The 14,034-nt window shown below is 36.0% G+C and overlaps 1 protein-coding gene across 1 annotated transcript; it reads left to right on the forward strand.

Moving 5' to 3' along the window:
• Window positions 1-1,377: 1,377 nt before the first annotated feature.
• On the forward strand, window positions 1,378-5,492 carry LOC115923805. The gene is made up of 4 exons (XM_030985139.1): window positions 1,378-1,764; window positions 2,188-2,440; window positions 4,111-4,614; window positions 4,992-5,492. Exons 1-4 carry the CDS (start codon window positions 1,378-1,380, stop codon window positions 5,198-5,200), a joined length of 1,353 nt encoding a protein of 450 aa, XP_030840999.1. The 3' UTR covers window positions 5,201-5,492.
• The last annotated feature ends 8,542 nt before the right edge of the window (window positions 5,493-14,034 follow it).

Genomic DNA, 14,034 nt, shown 5'->3' on the forward strand with positions numbered 1-14,034 from the left:
TATTTGTTGGCGCGGGAGGGGGGGGGAGGAGGCAAGAGCCCCTCTTTTCTTCTTATTCTTCTTCCTTTCCTTTTTTATTCTCTTTCCCTTTCCCTTCTCTCTCTCTCTCTCTCTCTCTTATTTATTTTTTGGGCGGGGGATGCAAGAGCCCTTCGCCCCCGTTTCCCTCTTTTCTTCTTCTTCTTCCTCTTCTTTCTTTCCTTTTATCTTCTCTTTCCCTTTCCCTTTCCCTTCTCTCTCTATCTCTTATTTATTTTTTTGGCGGGGGGTGGGGAGGGAGGAGGCAAGAGCCCTTCGCCCTTCCCCCGTTTCCCTCTTTCCTTCTTATTCCTCTTCTTTCTTTCCTTTTATATTTTCTTTCCCTTTCCCTTCTCTCTCTTATTTATTTTTGGCGGGGGGGGGGGAGGAGGCAAGAGACCTTCGCCCTTCCCCTGTTTCCCTCTTATTCCTCTCCTTTCTTTCCCTTTCCCTTCTCTCTCTCTCTCTCTCTCTTATTTATTTTTTTGGCGGGGGGGGGAGGTAAGAGTCCTTCGCCCTTCCCCCGTTTCCCTCTTTCCTTCTTCCTCTTCTTTCTTTCCTTTTATATTTTCTTTCCCTTTCCCTTTCCCTTCTCTCTCTCCTTATTTATTTTTTGGCGGGGAGGGGGGGGGGGAGTGAGGAGGAGGCAAGAGCCCTTCGCCCCCCCCCCGTTTCCCTCTTTTCTTCTTATTATTCTTTCTTTCCTTTTATCTTCTCTTTCCCTTTCCCTTTTTTCCTTCTCTCTGTCTCCCCCAGCTAGGGCTGGTTTTGTTTACGAAGCGCCCGTCAGGAGAGTACACGATAGAGTACACGATAAAATTGACGATATCGTGAACTTTATATCGTGAACTTTTCACGATAAAATTCACGATATCGTCAATTTCATCGTGAAAAGTTCACGATAAAGTTTACGATATCGTCAATTTCGTGAATTTCTTCGTGAAAAATATGCGATAAAATTGACGATATCGTGAATTTTATCGCATATTTTTCACGATTTAGTCTATTCGCGATGTCCCTTCAGGGCCACCATAGAAGAGAGAGAGAGAGAGAGAGAGCACGAAAGGAAGGGGGAAAACAGAACGTAACTATGAAAAATAAAATGGTAATACATGTACGATCTTATTCGAAACCACCCGGACCCCTCGTAATTCATTCACTCTATATTATATATGCCCCTTCCCCCCCCCCACAATAAGACACACGCGCAACAGCACTGGCTTCAGTAAGTGAAGACCACTTCTTTTACTCTTTCTCAAATAAAGACTGACAGTGAATCATTTACTCCTGTAAGCCTACATGTAGCTCCAGATTTATAAAAAACACTTTTCCCTCTTTGGTGTATTTGGTACATTTCAGATGCCGTGGACACTTCCAACATTTAAAGACACCACAAGTAGAATATCAAAAAAATGTAGGGATAGGTTTAAATCTTGCGACGACAAAACCTACGGAGGTGTTGCCAAGAAAGAAGTGCCTGTGGACACTCGCTCCTCTGAAGAATACTTCGACGCAGAAGATGAACTGCAACCAACGGATTTGAAGACCCTCGACAGAGGCCAGTCAGAAGAGAAGAGGACCAATACCAATCAAATATATCCTCAAGACAAAGTCAAAGATAACCATCAAGTTCAACATGATACGAAAGATCAAACGGTCAAGAATTCGCAAAAGGATGACACAAGCAAGCACATATGGGACAATACGGGACAGCAACCACCAAGGACAAAGTACAATCTCTATCAAGTAAGGAAGCCGACAGTTTTCACATTTCGAGCCATCGATTTATTATTTTGTTTAAAGACAAAAAAATAAAAAAATATATATGAACGAAATATATTGGCCTATATATCACCCAGTTTTTTCTTATTTGGCAAACATCTCATGACTTGCATTTAGGCCTAATATGCTACGTTGCTTGGTGCCTTTTCCATTTAGTGCCGTTACTTCTAAATACATACCGTTATCTTACAAACAAAATATTTCTTCACCAATTGCAGATGATATTGTATAAGCGAAATTCTACCCAATCAAAGAAAATAATTATGATACATTTTAACCCACTCAGTACCAGGCCGGTAAATGGAGAGACGGTTATTGTATAAATGGGATCTTTAATTTCCGCAAGTTGCACAAAACTTCCTTCGATTTTTATTTGACACGGTCTAGCATGCTACAAGAGCTTGGAAAAGACATCGCTCACACTCTTGTGACTCGAAACCAGACAACTGCAAGACAAACATTGCAGGTGAGCCAAGGACTTCACCTGTAAGGTACATGTCGTCTGTCGTTCTAAACGACTGGAATCCAAGTCACATGTCAAAGGGTGTGTATCAGCAACAACAGAGTTCGGAGCCTCATAATCGTTCGAAGGAGGGTAAGAAAGTTTTATGCAAAAACACAATGCATGCATATTACTGGTGTGTCTAAAAAAAAAAAAAAACTGGTGGTAGAACACGAATAATGGTCGTTCCTAAACATCGTAACATGCATTAAAAAACCCCAATTCAAGGCGATGACGTAAATTATGACTGTCTAAACCCATTTTATTTATTTTGTTCAACCCCAGAGCACCCCATACATGTTAGTATAAACACGGCTTATGAGATCTAAAAGTACTAAAAAACAAACAAAAGAAACAAAAGATACATGACAATACATACTTCCCCTCTCCACCTAATTGCTAATACTGTGTACTAAAGTTCCGTTTCATTATATTTTGATAGACTGGAAGCTAATTAATATAGCACAACAAAAATAAGTACAACAAACACATGTTTTTTGATGATTGCAAATGATCAAGCGTTATGAAAGCTTCAAAAAACAAAAAACAGAATTGAAATCGGTCAATGCGTTTTGATTTTATACGGTCAAATATGGTCAAATTGGGAAAAATGGCAAAATTCGACAAAGTTGACAACTTAATTCATCACTTTCTTGGACACAAATAATAAAATTAAATTATCAGACACTAAAATATCATCTTTGTGGTAAAAAAATACAAAAAAGAAAATTCATATATCTATTACCGTTTTGAAAACAGAAGCAAACAAAATAAGTAATTTTTGCCATTTTTGCGAATCTGCAGATATGAACAAGTTGTGAAAATAACTAAGTCCGTCTAATTAATATGCGCATATATAATCAAATCAAAACCGAACATGATACATCAATGAAACCTATGTATATCAAACAGGTTTGAAAGAAAAAAAAAAATTGAAGAAAAAAAAAATTATGAATATTCATCAAATATGCAAATTAGGTCATTTCAGCTAATTATATATATAGGAAAGTCAAACTGTTAATTTTGTTGGCATTTTTTTAAATCATATATTTATAGATCATATTTACACCAAATATTAACATTAAATTCCAAATATTTTTGCAATGCCAATAAAAATATGGCGATGGAAATTACTTGGATCACCGTTACAGCTATTTCCTCACATGTTTCACAAATTATTCAGAAAAACCGAACAAATGATAAGAATCTGCAGACTTTAAGCTACGTCACAGTATAGCTTCTTTTTTTAAATGTCAGATTTGAGGATTTATGACGATTTTCCGAGAAACCATTCAATTCAACAGGCCATAACATTCCACAGGGACTGAATTTTAGAGAAAAAGACAAATAAACAAATTGATTCAATGAGTGAAACATATGAGGATATTACATTTTTGTAGGGAAGTTTTATACATTGAAGTGCATTTTCACCACGCAGAATAACAGTCAACGGGCGATCAGCGGGCCATGTCACACATGGCTGAAAAGACAATATTCTAATTAATAATTTAACATATTTCCCACATGCCTATAACAATGAAACTACACAGAATTGTAGTTGAAGGTATGCTTGAAAGGTATGTGAAATAAAAAAATAAAAATATTGTTCAGTTTTTTAAAAATAAATTTACGAAAATTGCTATTTCTACCAACTGACTGCTGTTGTGTGTTTGTGTATGTGCATGGGGCAGACTGTGTGCACAGGCAGTGTGATCACCCTATAGCACTAGCCAATTTGACCTAAACATATTTTTGATAACGGACAAAAAGGACAGTGTCTCGGTTGCTTGCATTTTCTTAAATTATAGATTCGACAAGTTTGGCGCCATTACCAAGAGCTGGAGACCCTCCAACCATTGAGATTAATCCAGAACAACCTGCAACAACAGATGAAGAAAGCGGCAAAGCGTGCCAGGAAGAAAATCAACATTCAGGCAAGTCATCTGGATGGTTGGGTTGGTTGGGCCACATTGGATGTTGGTTGGGGAACTGGTTTGTTTGGTTTACTTTATTCCGCTGGTTACCATGGTTGCCAACACGCACGCCCAGAATCTATCTCTGTACCTCCCGGGGCATCGTGAGCATTCGTGGGCTCAAAGAGAAGTTACAGGCGCTGTCGGACCCTTCCAGGTGCGTCGTTCAAGACCTGGAGCTGCCTTACAACCGCCTAGAACAATTCAAGTTTCCCTCGGAGGTTAACAGCACCGATGCTATGATTCTCTGCCATTCGATCCGGAACAGAGGGTTCAGCATCACCGATGTCCAAGATTCAATCTATGACGAGTTCCTGAAGTCCTGCAATGAGGTCTTTGGTAAGAGACTGAAATGTAAGCGAGTTATCGGTGGATGGCTTTATGATGTAATTTAATGCTAATTAATAGATTTAAATTATTCTTTTGAATTTGGTAGAGAACCTTTTCAGCATGGAGGGGCAAACGGTTTAGTCTTTGGAAAATTCATACTATCCTTTATTATTGTTTAAGTGTTAAATCACTTCCAATATGTGTAGATACACCCTTATTATATCATTGTTTTGGTGCGTTATAAGTTCCCGCAACGAAAGCACAAAACCTTCTAATAATTTTGTCCTGCGTAACGCTATGTATAAACACTTTAATGAGCAGAGGGTCATTCCTTCTTTATTTTTGTAGCTTCTTCTTCTTTTCCTTCTGCTTTTCTTCTTCTTCAGGTAGAGATCACATGGTCGTTGTCGTACACGATTTCAACTTCAATAAAGAAACTCTGAAGGGCCAAATGGAGACATTTCAATCCATACAGCCGGCGACGTTCAAGATGGCCGGCCTCGTTGTTCTTGCAGGAAAGCTTGATGATACCGAGGTGCAACTCTGTCAAGACGATTTAGCACAGCTAGAAAAGTTCGTGAAGAAATTTTGCTAACGTCTGCTCAAATTAGAGAGAGAGAAAAAAAAAACCTGTCGCTTCGAAATGTTTAAGAAAAATTAACAAAAAACATTTAATGGTGCTATGGACTTTATAGCTTATACAATAGCGCACTGGATTTTATTTTTATTGGAATGAGAGGGGACAGGGAAATATTGTGCCAAGAGAGAAGTACCTTTATTTTCAATATTTGAAAATGGAGTTTATAAATACTGTCGACAAGATATGAAATGGGTGTATGGAGAAAAAAAAATGGATATTAAAATGTTGAGCTTTCATTTTCATCACTTGCATCAAAGAAAAGAAAACAAGAAAAAAACTTGTTATTATACCAAATTGCGTGTGCATGCGTGTGTGTGTGTGTGTGTGTGTGTATGTGTGTCATAGGCCCGGGTGGAGCTATTTTGAGAAGCAGAAAAAAAGGATAACTGGAGTTTAGTGGATGTAAAAGAGTATGATATTTTAATGCAGTTTAACAGTACTATGAAGCTCCTCAGAGATGTATTATCGAGGAAGGTTTATGAATATTTTATAGAGAAGTTACACAATTTATTTGTCTTGAAGATTCATGATGGACGGGAATTTTCAGATTTTTCAAATGAGGTATGTAGGAAGATATTTAGTAGGCCTAGGAAAGTTACTCTTGTTAATTACAGACTAAGAGAAAATCAGTATAAACTGCTTCATGGAGCAATAATTATACTAGAGAACATTTATTCAGATTCGGCTTTGTTGTATAACTAGTCTTGTGCTCATTTGTAAGCAAAAGTTAGAAACATATTTACACTTGTTCTGGGAGTGTGTACATGTTCAAAGATTATGGCAAAGTGGTGGGTAGTAGTGTGTTTGGTTGGATGGGGTTATTTGTTTTATGGTACAATTGTACAATCTATGTAATGAAAATGTTTTGAATTACGTCAAGGAAAAACAACTGTATATTATTTCTAAAATTAATTTGTATTGTTTAGAATCAATAACAAAAAACTATTGAGAAAAAAGGATGCGTCAGTGCATTGCGCGGTCATCGACGCGGTATGCAAGTTTGACGTTGAACACAAAGTGAATATACTCTGTTGCCCATAAAGTTGGAATACTTTTTTTCTTACCTCTAATGATATGATATTATTTATTATGCATAGAAAAGGTTTATATCTTCTCAAAACTGTATTGATCCCTCTGTATGTCTCTTTAGATTGATCACTAAAGTTATGAGATGATATCTACGTTGTCTATCAACAATCATGTTATCACAATCATTTTATGCATAAGGGTACACAGTTAAAATTTTTGTGAACAAGTTGTTTAAAAGTTTAAACAACTCTTGATTAACGGGTGACCTGATCTAAGAGTTGTTTAAAATGTTAAGCAACTCGAGTTGTTTAAAGTTTAAACACTTAGTTGATCAACATTTTGAACAACTTGTTTAAAATCACAATTTAAACAACCGGTGTTGTTTAAAGACGGTTGTTTAAAACGGAGCTGTTGTTCAGTGGAGGTTGTTTACACCAACTGGGTTGTTTAAAGAAAGTTGTTTAAAACGGAGCTGTTGTTCAGTGGGGGTTGTTTACACCAACTGGGTTGTTTAAAGAAAGTTGTTTAAAAAGGAGCTGTTGTTCAGTGGGGGTTGTTTACACCAACCGGGTTGCTTAAAGAAAGTTGTTTAAAATGGAGCTGTTGTTCAGTTGGGGTTGTTTAAACCAACTGGGTTGTTTAAAGAAAGTTGTTTAAAAAGGAGCTGTTGTTCAGTGGGGGTTGTTTACAACAAAAGGGTTGTATAATGGGGTATAATTTGGGTTTGATACTCTGAATAAGTGCACCACTACTTCTGGGTCTCTATATAGGTATATGAAGACTAGGGTAATTCTGCAATTCATGAATTAGCGCCAAAACAGTGCCCATTTTGCATGAGCGCGCATGCACGCACGTATAAACTGCATATATTATAGGGATGCATGCAATCTCTATGGCAAGGAATTTAGCACACGTTATAACCGAGTGCGCGATCAGTGCTGCACTGCATGACGCGACGATTTTAAGTCTACCTATATTCTGACATTTGCGTACAGATACCGAAAATTTTAACTGTGAACTTACGCTATAAGTTAAAAACTTCAAAGTGGTTAATAGAAAAGTGATTTCAATTAAGCCATTGAATCCCCAGTCACTTAGAAGCGCGTCGGTAGCTTGGTCGGCCATGATGTGTTGTGGGTTGGAAAGTAATAACTATTAAGCTAAATAAATGTAAGTATAGAGACAAACAAAATGGAGCCTGCAGAAACACGTGTGGTTGCTTTGGTAGTTTAATCCAGACTCAATGTCCATGTGCTTTTACATATGTATCAATCTGTGTAGTCAACAAAAGACCCTTGCATACACTTGCATTGTGTGTATGCATCTAATATGAATAACAATGAGCTGTGCCTTAACAGCTGCACTGCATTTCTAAGTGGCATGTCAATTTCAATTGCATGTTAGTTTCAAGGAACCTGTTTCTAAACATAACAATGTGAAATAAAGCCTTTAGCCAACACGCACTTAACTGGCACGAGACACATGACGTCATATGTAAACAACACTGTCTAAAAGCTCTCGTATAGTAAATATAGCAGTCATTAAATTTTAAACAACGAATGTTTAAGAAAATTACTTCTGTTTCGAGCAACATTGTTTACAATTTGATCAACTGTTGTTTAAGATAGTGTACAACTGTAAGTGAACATCACTTTTTTAAACAGCGTTTTTACTGTGTAACAGTGTAAAATGAACACTGCCAACATGGCATTGAATAACTGGCTCATCCATTAATTGCCCCCATAGGCTTGATTAGGGCAGGTAGTACCACAGTCGAAATGGCACTAATTCAACGGTTATTAGTTTGCGAGTTCGCGTATGCAACAAATAATAATGATAATAAATACTTAAAAAGCGCACTTATCTAAAAACTTACTCAAGGCGCTATACAAAACAAAATACACAAATCTCTCTCCAGAATTTAACAACATACTCATTTGTAACTCTGAGTAAATAAAACCTGTTTAACATGTTTCTGAAAGGTTTCTAGGCATTGAATGTTTCGAATGTCACTTGGCAGCTTGTGTAGGGATTCAGAGCCATAACCCACTATGAATATTCTCCTTTCTGTAACATGCGAATTAGAGTCTACCCTGATATTAAGTTGGTTTTAATAACAAGCAATATACATAAGAGAAACAGTTTAGTGAAAGTATGAGCAAACTCAAATTGAAAATATTAAGATTATGAATTTTTGAAGTTGTAATCAATGAAGCACGAATTGGAAACAGTGTGACGTATCTTGTAAGTATCTCAGTTGCTCTGTACATGAAATGTAATGAAGATTAGTTTTTCTTACTTATTGATGAAGTAATAAGTTGGTTTCATAATTATAAACGCCGTTTAAAGGCACAGTAATTGTATCTAGGGTGCGTGTATATTAGACAGTATTCGTTACAGACAATCGAAATTTATTGATTTTGATTACATGGGAGGGGACCTCCTAAGATGCGTCACAAAGTTGCCAATTCGTCTTTGGTCGATTGCAACTTCAAGAATCCATAACTTTCTTATTTTTAATCGGATTTTGTTCTAGGTTTCACTTACCTATTTCTCTCATTTTTCTTCTTCTATTAAAACCAGCTCAGTATCAGGGTGGACAAGTTACACGACCTCCTCATTAGGTATTTTAAACAACATGCTGGTGAGCACCCACCATTCACATCTGCGTGTATTGAGTATCCATTTTAGAATTATTGAATGGAACCAACGATTGTCACAGGCTTACTTAGGACTACATATCTAGCTAGCATGGGTGTTATACCATAAAGACATAGTGGGCCTATCCTATTAATTACATATGCGTAGAATACCAAAAGAAATCGGATACATGTAACCTATATCTGATGAATAGTTATTATATCATGTTGATTGTAGAGGGTACTACGTTGTATTAAAAGATCATGTATATTGTTATATTTCCATGTACACTGCCGTATATTTTCGATATCATTGAAAATGTCATCATTTCATATTATGTATATTATGATTATAATCATATAGATTGCATGTATACACCTACAAAATACCGATAAATTGACACTAGAACTGTAAGTCCTCTTGACTTGTATACACAAAAGACTAACAATTAAACAAAAGTTCACAAGGGAAAGGCAACGTCTACCTCGAATCAATATGAATCACTTAGTGAGGATTCTTTATTTCTCTGAGGTCTAATTATCTTATTAAATCCAAACGATTAAAGAAGGAGGTCACTGGTGATGTGTGAATATTCTTTCCTGTATTGTATAAATTGATGACAACCGTAATTTTTTTGCGATCGTGACTATTGTGGAACACCAACCCAGATAGCCCTGTGCGTCAACGATTAGAATGTCAAATATGACAATGACATATTACGTAATCCGACCATGATTTCTTTTGGACATACAATATGGTATTGACATTACCCTTGAGTTGATATTTCGGAATAGATGCGATCGTGTTGCATAGTCGTAAAATTATGCATGGTTCTTAAACGTACTATGTCCCATTTCAGGCCAAACAAATGAAAAGGTTAACTCCCAACGGCATTTGAAAGATAACTCCAATTTAGAACTCCCCCTCCCAAAAAAAAGGGGGGGGGGGCTTGAAAATGTCTTTAAGTGGGAAAATAACGACTATTAGTTGTCAAATCGACTTAAGAGCTATAGAGCCAGTAAGTAAAAGTCTGATATTTAGACCATTATACCGAATGGTCGTACGTTTTGTGCTGCACAAAGATTCATTCAGTTTAATTTTGGCGATTACAAGAAGTGGGTTATTGACGTAGACAAATGCTCATGTACCCTTTACAGCTCATTTTATGTATGTTATTACTAAAGAAGAAAAAAGCCAGTGATCAGTCACTCAATAGTGTCTGACGATGAAGTCTAGCAAGTAAACGGGTTTCCTTGCATACTTTGAATATTAGGACACTGCTAACGTTTAAATTTCACAGATAGGGCATACATGACATATTCATAACTCCAGCAAAGTTCTATAGAATTTGATGTTGGCTGCAAAAGGGACATAGTATCTTAAAGTCATGTTCTATTTGCAAACCGCCGTATGTGCCAATTTCTATGAGTCAATGTGGAAACTGTAAGAATTGTATGTAGTTAAACAATTGTTCAATGTTACTTTGTTATTTGAAAATGTAGAGCATTTTAAGTGAATAAGCAGGTAATTTCGTCATCAAGTTATGCTCTTTGATTTAAATACCGTCTTTCTTTATCTCCCGATCTTTCTCTTTTGTTTTCTCCATCTCCTCTCTTTATGTTATAATAATTGCCTCTTGAAAAATGTCCTCTTTCTCACACACACACACACACACACACACTCTAGTCTACCGTACTCCGTCGTCAATGTGCTCCATATCACTACCACACCATGTCTTCTGCATAAATCAAAGATTTTTCATATCTCTATTATTTTTGTGTAATCAATATTTTCAGTAATGTTAATCATTTATTATAACATTAACCATAGTGCCTTTTGTATCATGTGAGATTTAATGTACGCCCTATTTGAATGTTTTCATCGGCCATATAAGTCTTGTATGCCATTTTGAAATTCGACTTAATATATGATATGATTATACTGTACATTTGTATCATAAAATGGTTTCACTACTTATCGACATTTGATATTGTATAGTTACAAATTAGTTTGATCTTTTTACTGATTTGTTTTCCTTTAAAATTCGACTTAATTCATGATTTGCATATATATTTTGTGTCCTAAAATGCTTTTATTACTTATCGACATTTGATATTGTGAACTTTAAAAAAAAGTTTAATCCTTTATGTCAAATTGCAAATGGCATTTATAATTATTTTATGTTAGCATTTTTCTCACTTTTTGATTGGGTTAAGGAAATAAAACTATTTTATAATGAATTGAATTGAATTAAATGTGTCTATGTCACTGTGGTAATATGAAACAGTTACACCTTAACAACTGTATTGCTGCCACACACTTTTGTGCCGAAGACCTTTATAGTTTCATCATGAGGCTGGTATCTTTAATGAAATCCACATTTTTGCAATGAAATTTACAACGCTATTAAAGAATTATACCTTAATCTACATATTGCGGCTATGATTAAGCGTTGTAAAATTTAGGAATATATGTTGTGATCATTGGTCTATTTGAAATGGATCCCAATAAACAAAATCACGTGAAAATCACGTCAATATCAAGGTATCGACTTGAGGAGAGTTACGTTCTTCAAACACCGGACATTTACGTAAATGTGTTAATACGTTTTTTGCATTAGGTAACTTAAAACACACGTACACTAAATCACGCAATTGTCACTGCAATATCACCATTATAATAACGTGATTATCCCTACCTTGGAGACCATGGTTTGTAAACCTAATACTCCCGTGTTTGTTTGGTTATGAAATTACATCTTCATACACGAAATTATCGCGTCACAGAAACACGTGAAGCCTTAGTGATAGTTTTAGTCAAAATATCTGCGTGAAATTCACGTGAATATTACGAGGCTGACTTGAGATGAATCATGTTCTTCATTCACGTGAAATTTACGTCGAAGAGGAAGTATGTTACTGTAACCCGCGTTCAACCCAACAATTACGCAAATGTTACACAATAAATGAACCAAAATAATGACGTTCTCATCCCGTTTCTGAACATCGTGTCTTGATCTTCCATAATTACGTCCAGGCGCGCCGGAAGCAGTTTGGGATTAGAGGGGGTGGGTGGGGGGAGGGTGGGTGCAAACATCCCAGAAGAGAAAGCTAGTTACAACTGGTCCAGTTGATGAACCATTTAATGCCAACTGGTAACCCTGGAAATTGAAATGGGCTAAATGATCCAGTTGATCCAGGCCAGTTATAATTCAACTGGTCTAGCTGAGCCATTAGAACCATTTGGTAAAACTTCCAACCAGTTGAACAGCAACAATACTTCAATACTGGTACGTCTTTATTTCCAATGTAAGGGCATTGGTAATAAGTAGACTTACATAATTGAATTAATCGAGAAAAAAATCGTATACTTGTACTTTATTGAAATTATTTTAGTTCACAGTTAATGTTTCCCTTATTCATGTTTAACTATTTATACAAAGTAGCGAAATGTCCTAATAACTGGAAATTTATATTTGTAGTATTTTCGAAATGAATTGCATATAGTTAAATCATCAGTAATTAAGAAATATGCTGTAAATTCAGATAAATTGTTTAAAAAACATAGATCTGCACGCACCCCATATTCAATATGCAAATGAATTGGTGTCAGCTGGGTCAACTCGAAATATGCCAACGCTCAGTCATCAACTGGTGCAACTGGAAATATGCACAATCCAGTTATCAACTGGTGCAATGAAAATATGCCAACAGTCAGTTATCAACTGGTGAACATAGAAATATGCCAACAGTCACGGGATTATCACCACGGAACTTAAATGGTAACTGTGAAACCATCAAGACACCCCAGAATAACTCATTTTCACACATGGAAAACACGGAATACCCAGCTTATATTAATAATCCGTTTGAGTCACGCGATCATCACCGCGGAACTGTTGGCAACTTTGACTACGATTTAAATAGGTGTTTTAAGACACCTAAACATGACTAATTTTTCACACCTAAAAGTCACGTATGCCCAGCTTAGATTAATAATCCGTTTGAGTCACGATCGAGATCATCACCGCGGAACTTATGGCAACTTTGACTTCCATTTAAATAGGTGTTTAAATACACCTAATAATGACTAATTTTTCACACCTAAATATCACGGATTCACAGCTTAGATTAGTAATCAGTTTTAACTACGTGATCATCACCAAGAAAGTTGTGGTAACTTTGAAACCATTTAAATAGGTGTTTTAAGACACCTAATAATGACTAATTTTTCACCCCTAAAAGTCACGTATGACAAGCTTAGATCAATAATCCGTTTGAGTCACGAGATCATCACCGCGGAACTTATGGCAACTTTGACTACCATTTAAAAAGGTGTTTTAAAACACTTAATAATTACTAATTTTCACACCTACATATCACGTTTTCACAGCTTAGATTAGTAATCAGCTTGAGCCACGTGATCATAACCAAGAAATTTATGGTAACTCTGAAACCTTTTAAAGAGGTGTGTAAGACACCTCAGAATTACTAGTTGAATATAACCAGAGATTCACGGACAGAACAATAAGACGATTAGCCGGTGTAAGTAACGTGATTATTACCATCAACCTTGGATAACCTGTGAAACCAATCAATAAAGGTGCTTACAAGACCAAATAATTACGTATTTATCGCCACCATCGGTTAACTGACAAAAAACTCGTTGCTTGGTCAAGTGGTTATTTGGTCATAAACACTTGATTTACAGAGGTAAGTGGAATCACGTTACTCCAGTCGCGTGATAAACTGGTGGTTTTTAGGTTAGATGAAAACGTGAACAGGAGTACCTTTTTTGTTTAAATGAAGGCACGTGTCGATAACGTTCAAATCTAGTTCAAAAGGCACTATACTTTAAAATCACTTAAAATACACTCCCAAAAGAGGTTACTTTTTGGTGTTCTGTTTATTGGGATAACATAAAAAGGTGCAAGCAGCTCAAAAGCATTATAATGTTTATTGTACCATTAAAAAAAAATCAATACAAAATTAACGCATATACGACAAATATCAAAATTGAAAAACAGATGTTAAAATGTAACATAAAATATGCTACACAAATTTATACGCTGAGTGAGATCGATAATAGCATAATATATAAATATATCGACTAACTTAATG

This window comes from Strongylocentrotus purpuratus, unplaced genomic scaffold, assembly GCF_000002235.5.
Source record: "Strongylocentrotus purpuratus isolate Spur 01 unplaced genomic scaffold, Spur_5.0 spur5_scaffold_14, whole genome shotgun sequence".
Lineage (NCBI taxonomy): Eukaryota > Metazoa > Echinodermata > Echinoidea > Camarodonta > Strongylocentrotidae > Strongylocentrotus > Strongylocentrotus purpuratus.